The 15,718-nt window shown below is 34.4% G+C and overlaps 1 protein-coding gene across 7 annotated transcripts in view; it reads right to left on the reverse strand.

The window, feature by feature from the left end:
* SWT1 (SWT1 RNA endoribonuclease homolog) overlaps positions 1-15,718 on the reverse strand; it is a 152,790-nt gene that overhangs the window by 83,943 nt on the left and 53,129 nt on the right. For all 7 annotated transcript variants that reach the window (XM_072648385.1, XM_072648382.1, XM_072648383.1 and 4 more), the window contains exons 13-14: positions 11,748-11,886; positions 6,486-6,631 (exon numbers count right to left, since the gene is read on the reverse strand). In XM_072648385.1, the coding sequence (XP_072504486.1) occupies positions 6,486-6,631; positions 11,748-11,886 (285 nt within the window). The remainder of the gene's footprint in view (positions 1-6,485; positions 6,632-11,747; positions 11,887-15,718) is intronic.

A 15,718-nucleotide genomic window follows, 5' to 3' on the forward strand; every position in this document is an offset into this window, starting at 1 on the left:
AAGATGCAGCTGGTTTTGACACTAGCAAATGTCCAAAATGGAATGCCAACTACTTGTGCCTATTCAGGTTACAGTTTTCTGTGAAATGCTATGTACTTAATTATACACAGAATATTCACAGGCAAGTACCAACATTAGAATGAATACTCCCTTTTCCTAATTATTTTCCATTTAATTACATATGATTACTTATTTGTTTAATGAAGTAACAATAAAGATAAGCAATTTTTAAAGTTAATCTACTGATTTCCCTATTAACCTAGAAAAAAAAGACATGGCCTTTTCCTTTGCATTCAGATTCTAAACTTATATATAACCACAAAATAGCAAAGATTGGTAATTATACTTTCATATCCTCAGGACAGAAATTAAATCCAAGAATTGAAACTGGCAGGTTAAAGTCTAGTGACTGAAAAGAAATTTTAAATGCTGTCATATATAAACAAAAAAATGTCACTGCACAGTCTTGTAAGGCTAGGGGAACAAAGAATATGGAAATAATAGGAGAAAACACAGAGGAAGAAAAAAACCACTCAGATTATATGTACTAAGAAAATTGTGGTCTCTTTTTACCTCCACATATCACTCTTAGACCTTTCTATTTTTCCCTAACAAAAAAGTCCTCCTTTTTGCACATTTTTAGAGTAAATAATGAATGGGAAACTCAAACTACTATTTGAAGAACTGTAGTTTTCAGAGGACATTAGATAGATAGATAGATAGATAGATAGATAGATAGATAGATAGATAGATAGATAGATAGACAGAAAGACAGACAGATAGATATAGATATAGATATACATATATAGATCTATATAGATATATATATATAGCATTTGAGGTAGGTATCATTCCCAATTTTAGGAACAGTGAAACAATGAAAAGGTTAAATCTTATCTCAAGAATGACATCATTTTCTTATCTTGATATTACACTTCTAACCTCCTGCCTGAAGTGGTAGCACGTCAGTAATTTCTGCTACTGGAGGATGCTGAGGCTAAAGACCTCTTGAACTCGTAAGTTCTGAGCTGCAGTGGGCTTAGCGCTTGCACTAAGTATAGCATCAATAGGGTCTGCCCTGAAAAGCCAACAAGCTGCCTAAGGAGGGAAAATCTTCTCTGATCTGTCCTAGTGAGAAATGGAGCAAGTCAAAGCTCCCTAGCTCATGTGAACAGTGGGGCCCTCGGAAGGGAGAAGGGGTTGTTTTCCTGTCCTTCAAGCCTAAGGCAAGATAGGAAAACCTAATACTTAAAAAAAAAAATAACCAAAGGGCTAACAGGGTATAATTCTGTGTTTTCACTGCCTCTTTTCTAGCCCTATTCCTAAACTAAAAACTTGGACTAAATGACACCAGTCATTTTTTGGTCTTTTCTCTTCAGAAACAATGAATGAATGAAAAAACACATTTATTAAGTGCTTATTACATACAAAGCACTGTGCTAAGGGCTGACAATACAACAATACCCTCAAGGGAAAAAAAACTTACAGTCACAGAGTAAGCCAATGGCTATAAAATGCAGGCCTCCAACTCATTCACCTAGACTGCACTTAGATAGCTCTCTGATCTCACTGGTATAGAGACTCTTTTGTCATTAAAGTTCACAATCTCTCCTTGTTATTTCATCCGGTAATGGTATCTTGTTCATGTCTTTCTATAAATCTTCTATCCAACTCACTAGAACACTTTCTGCAGAATGTCTATGTTTTTGTCTGTAATGCGACGTGACTGACTTTTTCGTAACACAAGTCCCTAACATCTTTTATGCTATCCTTCACGTGTGAAACGACACTGTCAATTGCCAAAATCTACACACACTTATGTTTTTCGTGCCTTTAAACTACATATGATTTTGATTCTTTCAAGATCATGTTGTTACATGATTTCTAAACATCATCCACAGCATCATGTGAAAATAGTAGTGTTAAAGCAGTTTTTAGGAAGAAGTTTTGAGATTACTGAAAGCACTGCATAATTTCCAAAATCCCACTCAGTTTCATACTCTACTACTACTCAATTCTCAGAGCTACCTATTGAATCTCACCTTCAGTGTCATGTGTGCACACACATACAAACATGAAGTATATATACCTATATGTGCAAATGGGTATTATAAACATATTGCATATATTTACACAACTCTACATGTATAATGTATGTATATGTACATTTGTATATGCATATGTGTATATATTTTGTATTATATACATACACATATAAAAATCACTGAATTTGTCCATTATTCATTCTCTCTCTTCTCACATACATGTAAAGACCATTCTTAAAGATTTCACAGAGATAAGAACGTCAACATATAAGTTAGCGGCTGATGTTTTCTCAGTCACTTTTGTTCTAGTAAAATAAACGTCAGTTCTTCCCTTGAAGGTGGGTAGAAGGGGATCTTTTCTTGTCAAAAGATTTTGAAAGTATCTTTGTGACTTCAAAGCTGTAGTCTGAACTCCTGCACTGTATGTAGTACCATACTGTGGTATCACTGATTTTCTCCACCTGTATTTGGTCAGGTCCAATTTTTCTTCCTGACTTCCTCTTGAGCTACTTCCTCTCAAATATGGCTGATATTTGATAAGAACAGATCATTATTAAAAACCTGTAAGATCCACTTTGAGCATTACCTGCTCTCTTGATTTCATGTACAAGGGATCTTGAAACCATATGGTTCAACCGAATCCATGGTCTGCGGGCTTTTCTGTCAGCTCCTTTTCACAGTTTCATGAAGAACAAAACAGTTTAGAGTCTCTCAGATTCTAAACTCGGCGTTTTTTTTGTTTTTTCAGTTGCTGTAACTAAACTTCATGAATATCTATCTTTCCTGATTTTTGCACAGATGAACCTACCTCAAATGCTATCTACCTGAATATACTTAAATGCAAAGTACTGCCATATCATTCCATCTCTGATTTTCTTTCAGTTGAAGCAAGTCTGCACTATTGGCTTAAGAAGAGACTGAACCTTTGTCCTATATTTTTGGAGCTGGATGTGAGACAAACCTAACATCATTCCAACAAAACCACTTATACTAAAGTACTTAAAGCACCAGAGGCAAAAAAAATACAGTGTTGTTGGGCAGAATCCAGATGACAAATTAAGTTTCTAAAAATGAAAATAAGGTGACAATAATCTAGTTCCAATTCACAAAAGTGTAAGCTATTTCAGTCAAGCAGATCAATACCAAGTAATGAGAGAAACAATGTCAATAGTATCTAGCAATTTTTTTTTTTTTTGCCATTCACCTTTACAAGTCTCTCAGCCTCTGCAGCAAGAAAAAATTCAAAATCTAACAATAAATGCTTAACCAAACGGCAGATAATTAAGTATTGTGAAATAGGTATCTGATGAGGTTTGTTAGGCAACACACGTACCCCTTTCCATTACAATGTAACTACAGATTCACTGTATTTTCACAGCACAAGATTTTTAAGTGTCTCACTACAGACCTTGTTAAACTAATCAATATTATTTTCAAAAGGCTGTGTCATGTCTCATTCAAACAGATCTGTGCCTTCACTGATGTGGACATTATTGAAAGAGATGCAGATAGTGACTCATCCATGCCTGCGCAATTTGTGTGACTCAACAATATTCCCCAATAAATTCACCACAGGGGGAGCCTTCCAATGAGCTGGGAGTCATATTTGTTTTTTCTCAACATTCTGTGGATACACAGACTCTTCAGCAGTCATCTGTTCTCACCACATGATTAGCCGATCTTTTCTGGCCACATATTTCTTTAATGACATTCTTCACTTCAGTTCTTCATAATGCCTTACTTTTTTAGTAAGCCTCTTGACCTGCAATAAGGGTCTCACTCAATCTCTATTTTTTTGGAGACTATGATAGTGTCCCATGACTCATAGGTATGTAATACCACCAACAATATACTGGTATTAACCAGACTGGCCTTTGTTTCTGGGAGGCATTTAAGGCCAGTAAATGAACTTTGCAATTTCCCAAAAGCAAACCATTCCTTTCTCCTTCTCCTGTTTAATTACAGGCACCAACTATTATCCATTTTCAGTGTCAACCCAAGGTATAACAGTTGAGTGCTAAAAGTTTATTATCTGACTGTACTTTATAACCGGTACAATAAGTATTTATCATCTGGTTGATATATGGATGATAAGGTCAAACTTTTTTGAATGGCAAGGGATCCCATTCAGAAGGCTCTACAATATTCCAGGGTTGATGCAATAAATAAAATGTAATCTACAAACAGTAGGACCTAGAGGACCCACAATTTGGACTTAAGGCTAAATATCCTCCATGACAGAAATGAATACCTTGAGCAAGTATACAGCTACTTTATGAGATTACCTCCACCATTCTATATTTCAAGGCTTCCTACATAATTTTAATGTACTTTGTACTAAAGACACTTGGATGGAAGAGAGTCTTTAAGGCAGTGATTGTCAAAGGTTTTTTGAAGAGTCAAAGAACAAAACCAAGGCAAGAGCTAGTAGTCTCTACATCTTTTAGTTTACTGTTTAGGTAAAGATGTATTTAATGTTGTATAAGGTAATTTTATTCATAATCTTCCAACACCCTTCCACCTAAGATTTTATGGACAATTTTATACCGGAACTAGTATTGTCCTTGGATTCTAAAGCTTGGTGCTTAGAAAGTACATTGAACGTTTACTGATGACACATTTTTTAGTTTCTTTTGGTCTCATTGCAAATAATTTACATTTGCTGAACTTCTGTTGTATAGAATGATTATAACTAGTATCTATCATTTCTTCTGTCCACATACTTTAACCATCCACAACCTCATTTAGCTAGCTTAAATTGAAGTTGTTTTAATTGTACAACATATCTTTTCCACATTTTTATTCTTTCTTTTTGCTTTGTACAAAATATTGAATTGTACTCTAAAAAGCTGATAGTCTGATGTCAAACAATGAGCTATTCCTGTCCTACTTACTGCCAATTTCATTTTTTGCAATGTTACTCAGTGCTAACCATATTCAATGATTTCCAATTCTTTTCCTGGAGGAAGTATTCATAAAGTATAGGCATGAGGATTCTCTGAAGTCTACAAGTTTTGGTCTCATTATGTATCTTTGATTCATATCTTACAACATATTTTTTTCCATCCTCTCTCATTCTCACACCATTGTATCACTAAGTACTATAGTATATGATAATCAAATTCTTTGTAGATTTTATCTATCTTTTCATCAAGTACAAAAAAAATTAGTCAATAGTTATATTTATAACCCTTAAGGACAGGGACTACCTTCTTTTTATCTCTGTATCCCTAGTGCCTAGCATATAGAAAGCAGTACATTTGTTTAATTATTTCAATGACTCATTAAGGATATGCTAATAACCAAAAGGCAGCACATTGTACTGGTTAGAGAGAAGGTCTTGGATCCATAAAGACATGAATTCAAGTTTAGCTTTGAACACATATTGACTGTGTAATGCTGGGCAAGTCACTTAATTTCTCAGTGTTCTAGGTAACACCTGAAGCCTATAAACTGAAAAGAAAGTATCCACCTGCTACTGATACAAAAATATTCTTCATTCAGGAGTTCCTTATGCTTATGAAATCACAGGTCTAGTCCCTATTCTTATTTCTACTTGTAATGGCTGCCATGACACTGATGTGAATGGGAATGAAGTATTCTAAAACAATCCACAAAAAAATCAAACAATAACCTCTTACAGTCTGGGTTCTGCTCTTCACTACAAGAGGCTACAGAAGTCTTATTTTCCAAAAATATATTTCACACCAGCAGTATGATGAACTCAGAGCCCAATTAAAATTAGTAACAAAGCAAAACAAAAGACTGTTTTCTAAATCATTACAGAATATACCACATCTCCTCCAAGAATATAAAAATGTTATTCTGGTTAATTTCCTGCTTCGCCAACTATGACAAGGTTTATGACCATCACTTCCTCCTTTAGCTCAGAAGATAAATAATAGATTATAATGAGTCATAAAAATCAAAAACTAGTTAAGTTGGGGCTTATGAGAGAAAAAAAAACTTTAGAAGGAAGGCAATGTCACTTTGCATTTGCTGTATCTCACTTCACAGTTGTGATACACTGAGTTACCTCTAGCTTAAATATATTTTAAATGAATCAAATTTCTTAGTTTTTTGGATTTGGGATCAGAACAGCAGGGGTTTAAATTCTAATTTGAGAATTACATTGATAGTAGGCTTCTTACATACAAGAAACAATAAAATGATAAACAATCAGAGCTGTCTTCTTGCTGAAAATGAATTAAAGCATATTCTTAACAAACCCTTCTTCCCTGAAAGGAATACTGTATAATACATAAAAGCTTGCCTATTTGCTCTTTAATTCACCTAATATTTCCTGACTATCTTTAGGGATACAGAACAAGTTAGAATAAAAAAAATATTTAGTTTATTATTTATCAACCATAGCACTTAGATAGGTATTAAGCATTTATTGGCACCAGTGTTTTAAAAAGTATTCCAAAAGCATCTTACCTCTGAGAGTGTTTGAAGTAGTTGATTCACCTGGGCAAAGGCCTGAGGCAGAATCCCATCATAGTTTGACCTTGTACTAAAAGCATGTAACAAATGTTTGGAATCTTGAAGCAGAAATTTAGTTGTTGCCAAGTCCACTGTCTTAGCTGATGTCAAGAAATTTTTAAAAAGAAAACTGTTATCAGAAATCATACATATTATAAATCTATGATACAGAGATACTCAGAAAACTAATTACTGGTAATTATTTTTTAAAAGAGATACACTAATACCAAATCTGTACTAGATTCCAACTTTGTCCAGCTAGTGTCAAAAAATAAATAAGCGAGCAAGAAATCAACCAAGTTAGTTGCTTTAGAGGTATGAGTTTTAACAATGTATATACTGATATAATTGGTTCATCCTGAAAATAAAGATCCTACCATCCATGCAAGTTATCATTCTCTATCTCTCCACTCACTCAGGCAAATTTCTGAGAAAAAAATATCCTTCTAAGTGTCTCCACCTAAGCTTTATAGTGGACCCCTTCTCGTTAGCTCTATACTCTCTCACTTGGTGATCTGCTCACCTCCCATGGGTTCAATCTTCTCTACAAAGATCAACATAGAGATCCATAGTTTCTCTCTCTCTCTCTCTCAAGCTTTAGTCATATATCACCACCTCCCTTTGGGACAACGTCAACAGAATATCCCAAATGGAGCTGAAATTCAACACTTTCAAAACAAAACTAATTATCTTTTCCCCAAAACTCTGCCCTTCTTTGAACTTTCCTGTTACTATTTCAAGGAACCACCACCCAGGCCAATTACCAGATATCACCCTCAATTCCTCTCTCTCACCACTCATACTCAATCTGCTGCTGAATCCTGTCACTTCTACCTTCACAATATCTTCTGTATATGCCCCCTTTCTCTGTCCTCTCAAAGTTATCACCTTAGTTTGGGCTCTCATCATCTCTCACCTGCACTGTTTCAATAGCTTTCAATCCAGTCTCCCTCCTTTGTTCAGGATTTAAAGCTCTTCATAACCTGGGCCCTTCCTATCTTTCAAGTCCCCTTCTCTTTTCCACACATTCTTTGATCCAATTATACTAGCTTACTTACTGTTCCTCAAACAATACCCCAGTTTCTACATCTGTGATTTTGTACTGGCTATCTCTCATGCCTAGAATGCTCTGTCCACTCACATCCATCTCTCAAGTTTTCCTGTCTTCACAACTCGGCTCAAATTCTACCTTTGGTAGGAGAGTGTTTGAACTACCTACCCTGCCTTCCTAGTGCCTTCTCCTCTCACATTACCTTCCATCTACCCCGCACTTGTCTTGTATGCACATAATTATTAACATATTGCCTCCCCCATTAAAATGAGGGGATAGAGGATAGAGAAAGGAACAAGGTAAGGACTGTTTTGACCTTTCTTTCCACTCCCTGCACTTAGTACTACACCTGACACATAGAAGACGATAAAAGTTTGTTGGCTTCCTGAAAAAATGATATATATCATACCCCACAAGTGATCAGATTATCATCAAGGTAATAAATTAAAATCAACACTAAATGCAAAAATAAGTTTCCTTTGCAAAAGTAAGGTGTTGTTTTTTTTTTTTAACTCCTTCAGGATTTTGTTACTTTTACTTATTTCTTTAACATCATAGTCATTTTTACTTCTCTCTTCAGCACTCACTTTTTTCCACCATAATCACTTCCCATCCCAACAAATATTTCAACAAATACAAATAGCTAAGCAAAAAAAAACAACAGATAGAACAACAATATCTAACACTGTAAACAACATTCTACCCTCAATTTCTCTAGGAACATTATTAATTTTTCAATTACTTAGAGTTTAACTTCTTTTAGTGATGTCTTTATTTACTAATCATTGTCCTAACCTTTGATTTCTACTTCCCTTATACTACTGTGAGTGATAAAAGCATTAACTTTTCATGCTCAATTTTGTAAAAATCCCTTAAAAGTTGCATAGGCAGTACTTACATTTTAGTTCTTAAACTACTTCATTTCATTTACAAGACTGTCATTTATCATGTAATACACCCTAAAATAACTTTAATTTGAGTTGGAAAGTATCATGATGTCTACAGATGAATATTTGTCATGCAAATTAAATTTACTATAAAAGTGAAACAAAATGAAATAACTTGAACTACACATAAAGGGAGGGAAAATGGGTATAGGAGGAGAACTTTGGGGAGTAGACTAGAATCAAACTAGTATAGGCAACCTAATTATTGGGATCCAATCTTGACATATGTCAAATGGTATTAAAATAAATGTAATTAGTGGGGCAAAAAACCCCACAAATTTAACAATTATAACCTCAAATGTGAACAGATAAAATGAAAGAACAAGTGAGAATGAATAAGAAATACTTTGCTGCAAGCAATAAACACATTTAAAAATGAAGCCACTGAATCAAGAGATAAAATTTACTATATATGTGTTTTCACACATGCATGCATGTGCGCACACGTGTGTACACACACACACATAAACACAGTGATTCCAAAACAAGCAGGAGCAGCATTATGATTTCAGACAAAGCAGTAATGAAAATTGAAAATGTCAAAAGGGATATTGTTGGAGGAAAAGTTACTGTTCCTCTTGGAAAGCTACATAAATCTAACAAAGAAAAAACAAAATACAGAACTGAATAGAATGTTGGAAACTGAAGTTAAAAAAACTTATTAATAAGAATATTATCTAAATAAGACCATTAATGAATACACTCACTATTCAGCATCACACAGTACCTTGACAAAAACAGAACATATGCTAATGAACCAAGAAAGTATAAGCAGATATTAAAAAAAACATAGAAATAAATACATCCTTCACAAAACATAAACTAACAAAACAATTCAGGAGGGACAAAGGATAGAAGTTAAATGACATCCTGAATAATGACTGGGTTAAGTAAAAATCAATAAAACTATAAATATATTTTAAAAAAACAAGCTAACATACTAAAATTTTGGTAAATTAGCAATAAAAATTGCAAAATAGCAATAAAACTAACTGAAGCAACTAAAACTCTTAAGAAGTGGGATAGGAAGAAAAAAATCCACAAAAAACACAATCATCTTTCTGTGCACTACTAACAAAATCAAAAAGAAAACAGTGGAAAAAAAATTCCATTCAAAATTAACTGCAATATGCATAAAGCATGTGGATGTTAACCTATGAATACACACTGGAAGCTTATATAAACACACCACAAAACATTACAGGCAAACTGGATGACTAGTTACCCCTTCCCAAACTCAACATTTCACATCCTTTCCTGAATAGATCTGCAGAGGCCCCAATGCCTAGAATACATACTTTCATCATCTTTGCCTCTCAGAATCTTTATCTCTTCTTCAAGGTGTCACCTCTTTGAAACCACCTCTAATCAACCTCTTCACCACCTTTTAAATCCTCTCTGCTTCCTGTAAATACAGTTATCCCTTCCAGATCACAGCTTTCCCCGTTGTGGTTTCAATATATTGTGGGTTGGCATAAGAAATTAAATGGGAATTTGGGGGGAGTTTTACAGAAGCGGCAGAGGGCACATGACCAGCAGACAACAAAGAAAAACTTTAGGAACTCAGAAATACATATAATATATGTAGAGTATTGTATAACAACCCACATTTTAACAGTAAGATACTGTCAACACCCTATAAAAGTAAAAGAAAAATTCAGACTTCTTCTCTTGTACACAGTAAGGGCCAAAAAATTTTAAGTGGATTTTCCAAATCACAAAAGTAACGTATCCCGGACCCCCTGTGATGTAGAAGGGATAACTGCACATTCTATTTATATCTATTCATTTAACAAGGTACATTTAAGTTCTTCACTCCCACCTCCAGTGGAACGTAAACCCTTTGAAGAAAGGCAGTGTTTTATTTTCATTTTTGTAGCCCCAAAACCTAACACATTACCTTGCATATAGTAGGTGGCTAATAAATATCTGCTGGATTCAATCTGGCCAGGGTAAATGTGCATTCCCAAATCTTGGCCTATATAATTTATTAGCTGTCTATCATGTGCACAGAGAGTATTTGTGTTAGGTGCTAGGAGCAAGGGGCTGAGGGAGGTGGTTACAAAGATCTTCTGCCTTCATGAAGTATAAACGCGTGATAAAACACATACATAGATTAACTATAATTCGAAAATTGTAAAAGAAAAAATTCTATACAAGGTCAATGGTAGAGGAAGAACTTGGAACAAGATAATCGCTTTTTGGAATAACAAATGAAGGCTTCATGGATAAAGTAGTATGTGAGCTGGCTTTAAAAGGCAGGATTTTAATAAGCTGAAATGGGGTGTGGGTTGGGGAGGGTGGCATTAAGTGAGGAGAAAGATGTTCTAGGCATCAGAAACAACATGAGTAAAGGCATAGAGGTAAAGTAGTATAAGATGTACATAACTGGAAGTATACAATCTACTTTGGATATAACATTGGTTACATAGGGGGAAGATAAGGCTAGAAAGGTAGGATGTTTCCAAATTGTATAAGGTCCTGGCTACCAGGCTGAGAAGCATAACCTTTACTCAAAAGAAAACAGGCAATCATTCAAGATCTGAGTAGAGGACTGATGTGATCAGATCTGTCCAGATTAGAAGATTAATCTGGCAGAAGTATGACGAATGAAATGGAGTTCAAAGACTGGAGATGGGAAGACCAGGCAGGATGCTAATTAGATAGTCCAGGTGAATGGTAATTAGGGCCTATATTAGATTATTAACAGTGGAAATGGAAAGGGGAGAGACATGAGAGATATTACAGCAGTGGAGTTGCAAGATTTAATAATTAAATAGATCTGGGAAGTAAAAGTGAAGAAAATTTAAGTTAATGCTGAAATCTAAAATATGGATAATGCAGTAAATGGTAATGACAATGAAAATAAGAAACTTACCAAGAGAAGATCTTGACGGAAAGATACTAACTTCAGTTTTAGACGTAAGGAGTTTAGGTAGAGATTTCTCACAGGCTATTGGAGATGTGTACTTAAAACTTAGCAGAAAGATCAGGGGTAGATGTACATACATATTTGGAAGCCATCTCCATCAAGGTGACAGTTGAAATCATGGGAACAAATTATATTACCCAGGAAGACAGTATAAAACAAGAAAAATATTTTGAGGACCAAAGATAAAACATCTACTCATGTGTCGATTCCTTGGAAAAGAATTGCAATTAAAATCAAACATTTTAAGAAAACACCAATATAGCGTAGAAAAAACGAAAGATTCCTACCTTTACAAAGACTTTCATATAGGTTCTCAATTGTCATAAGCAAACTTTTCTCCACAACTAATCCAAAAACAGCTAACCAGTGTTTTTTAAAACACTGTAATAAATTTGCAAGTGTCCAAGGAGGCTTGAAGTACACCAACTGTAGTTAAAAACACAAAAAAGAAGTCAACAAATATTGAGTGTGTTTAATATTCACTCCAAGTGCCACCACCTGAAGGGGGCCTTTCTTGATTCCTACTCCTACCCCAACCATGAGCTAATGCTTTCCTCTCCACAGCTACCTTCAGTCTATTCTACATGTATCTTGAGGAGATTTATACATTTGTTATTTCAGTCATTAGGCTCCTTAAGGACAGGAATTGTCTTTGCTTTTTCTCTGTATCACCAATATCTAACACACATAATAAATGGCACATAATAAATGCTGATAAATTGTTTAATGAATGATTATTAAACTTCAATATCTTAAAAGCTTTTGTTATTATGAATAGTGTTTCTACCATCATTTTAGTTGCCACTGTATTAATCTACATCTCATTTGCCTAACTTAGTGAAATCAACTTTCAAAATTTCAAAATCACTGAAAAAAACAAATCTTTATAGACTAAGGTTGTTGAGTGCCCACCAGTTACTATGCATGGCAAATATGTCATAAATCCACGGTAAATGGATGCTTTCCAGTATTTTATGTTTCTAAATCATCAGTAAGCAAAGGCTTTCCCTATATCTACTTCTTGACAACTGGCTCACCAAAATCCATCTTTAGAAACCTTTCTCATGCTGAGTTTGACACTCAACAATCAGTCATATGGAAAACTAAGCACCATAACGGTGAAAATTAGCAAAATACAGTGATTTTTTTAAAAGAAATATCACTTATACAACCTTAAAATAATGGGAAAAATTAAGTATTTCTCACTATCACTATGAATAAGAGTGGAAGGGCAGAGGGTAGTAAGAATCATAGTTTTTAGGAAGTATTAAATATTAATAGAAATGAATGCAAAAAAGTACTTAAACATTAATAGAACTAAATGCAAAATCTATATTCAATGACCAAAGAATTATCATATTCTTTAGAATCGTCAACATTGAAATTCTCATGACAAATGAAATGAGCAAACAAAAGGATTTTGTAGTTAACTGAAGAATGTCCCAGAGGTTCATTTTGAAGAAACAAAAGAGTTGGTATAGTTGGTTTCATTCTGAGCTCAAAGACAGTAAGAAACATAATTTCATGTGACACTTTGTCATCTTGTCTTTTGTCTTAAACATAAGCACCAAGGCCACCACAAAAATAAATGGAGCTTAGGTGCCAATATTTTTACAATAAAGTAGAAAAATTAAGAACTTGACAAGATCTTCTAAATCAAATCAATATGTACTGTGAAAGTCTTTGACTTCAAAGTAAAGTTAGACATAGTGAAGGATAGAATGTTGGAAAAATATGACTCAGGTTTAGGAAATGAAAAAAACCTAAGGCTTATAGTTTATTTGGACACCTTAGGCCTACATATCATTAATATAAGAAAATCAGAAGGCAACAGACATGACAAGCAGTAAATAATCTCAAAAATGATATTAACTATATTTGCACAGATAGAAGATGAGAAGCTGATTTTTGTGAGTCATACCAGATTCAAGTACAATCATCAACTAGATGGATTAAAGATTAAAATTAACACCAAGGCCCTACACACAAATAATAGCTTCAAAGTACCCTATTGAAACAGATCACTGAAATGGCGTTAGTGGCCCAGTGGGTAAGAGAGCTGGACTTAAGAGTCAAAAGAACTAGGTGTGGATCCTGCTTCAAATACTTACTAGCTGTGTGACCCAGGGCAAATGACTTAACTTCTCTTAGTCTGTTTCTTTATTGGTAAAATGAGAATAAAAGCAACTATATACAGGGTCATCCTTAACCCACTGTATAAATGCTATTATTACATTGGAAAACTGGAAATGGAAAAAGGTAAAAATATTGACCTTTAGTATAATTATCCCCTGCAAAAGCTTACGTGATATAAAGTAGTTGTCACAATGGGGAAATAAAAAGGACCTAGAAATTACCTTAGCCAGAAAACACTCAATATCCTTACCAAACAGAGACACACTGACTGGGCAAGGATAATCACAGCCTGACAAAACTTCAGAGTTGGATAGGACTTCAGTGGCCATCTAGGTCAACAACCTATACCTTCAAAAATAATCCAATCTAAAAGCATCACTCTCCTACTTCAATCGTAAGCTCAATAGCTCCTTACTGATTCCAGGACCAAGTATCATTTCATCTTTTCATCCTTTTTTAATATATTTTTGTTTAAATTTTAATACACATAATTATTAATACATAACACTCATTATATATAACTTATAAATGAGCAAGAATATACTTATTAGGGGCAAGCAATTAATTTACAATTCAGATCTATTCATGTAACAACACTCAGGAGGATGAAGATTATCAACAGTTTTGTCTCACTCTGAACAGGGACAAGAACTCAAGTCAAGTCTGAGACCCAACTCTTAAAAGAACTGAAGGTTTATTTTATAACACAACTCAAAGGTAATAAAATACTACAAGAACAGAAAATATCACATATTACTATCTCCAAAAAAGCATATAAAGACCATAAAAGTAACTACCAACCCATATGCCTACTTTCTCAAGATGAACATAAGGATCAAAGGTAGTCTTGATAAAAATATAAGTAAATAAACTTTATTTAAAAATTTACAAATTTTTTTTATTTTTCAACATTCATTTCCACAAGATTTTGAGTCCCAAATTTTCTCCCCTTCTCTTCCCTACTCCCACCCCAAGATAGCATACATTCTGATTACCCCTTCCCTCAATCTGCCTTCCCTTCTATCACCCCATCCCCTTGTCTTATCCCCTTCCCCTCTATTTTTCCTGTAGGACATAGATTTCTATACCTCACTGCCTATATATCTTATTTCCCAGTTGCACATAAAAACAATTTTTAACCTTTGTTTTTAAAACTCTGAATTCCACATCCTCTCCCTTCCTCCCTTCCCCACCCACCCTCATTGAGAAGGCAAGCAATTTGATATAGGTTATACATGTGTAGTGACACAAAACACTTTCATGTTGTGAAAGACTAACTATATTTCCCTAGATCCTATCCTATCCTATTTATTCTATTCTCTCCTTTGACCTTATCATACTTCAAAAGTGTTTGTTTCTGATTATCCTTCACCCTATTTGTCCTCTTTTCTATCATCTCCCCCTCTCTTATCCCCTTCCCCCTTACTTTCCTGCAGAGTAAAATAGATTTCCATACTCAATTGAATGTGTATGTTATTCCCTCCTTCAGACAAATCTGATGGGAGTAAGGTTCACTCATTCCTTCTCACCTCCCCCTTTCTCCCTCAACTGTAAAAGCTTTTTTTTGCCTCTTTTATGTGAGACAATTTATTCCATTCTACCTCTCCCTTTCTCCTTTTCCTATCATATTCCTCTCTCTCACCCCTTAATTTTATTTTTTAGATATCACTTCATATTCAACTCACCCTGTGCCCTCTATGTGTGTATATATGTGTATATATATATATATATGTATGTGAGTATATATGTGTATTTATACACATATACACACACGCATATCATACCATGTAGGAAGGTAAACAGTTCAATTTTAATAAGTCCCTTATGATTCCTCTTTCCTGTTTACCTTTTCATACTTCTCTTAAATCTTGTATTTGAAAATCAAATTTTCTATTCAGCTCTGGTCTTTTCATCAGGAATGTTTGGAAGTCTTCTACTTCACTGAATATCCAGTTTGTCCCTTGAAGTATTATACTCAGTATTGCTGCGTAGGTGATTCTTAGTTTTAATCCTAGCTCCTCTGACCTCCGGAATATCATATTCCAGACCCTCTGATCCCTTAATGTAGAAGCTGCATTGTATTATCCTAATTGTGTTTCTATAATACTTGAATTGTTTCTTT

Source organism: Notamacropus eugenii, chromosome 2 (assembly GCF_028372415.1).
Source record: "Notamacropus eugenii isolate mMacEug1 chromosome 2, mMacEug1.pri_v2, whole genome shotgun sequence".
NCBI lineage: Eukaryota > Metazoa > Chordata > Mammalia > Diprotodontia > Macropodidae > Notamacropus > Notamacropus eugenii.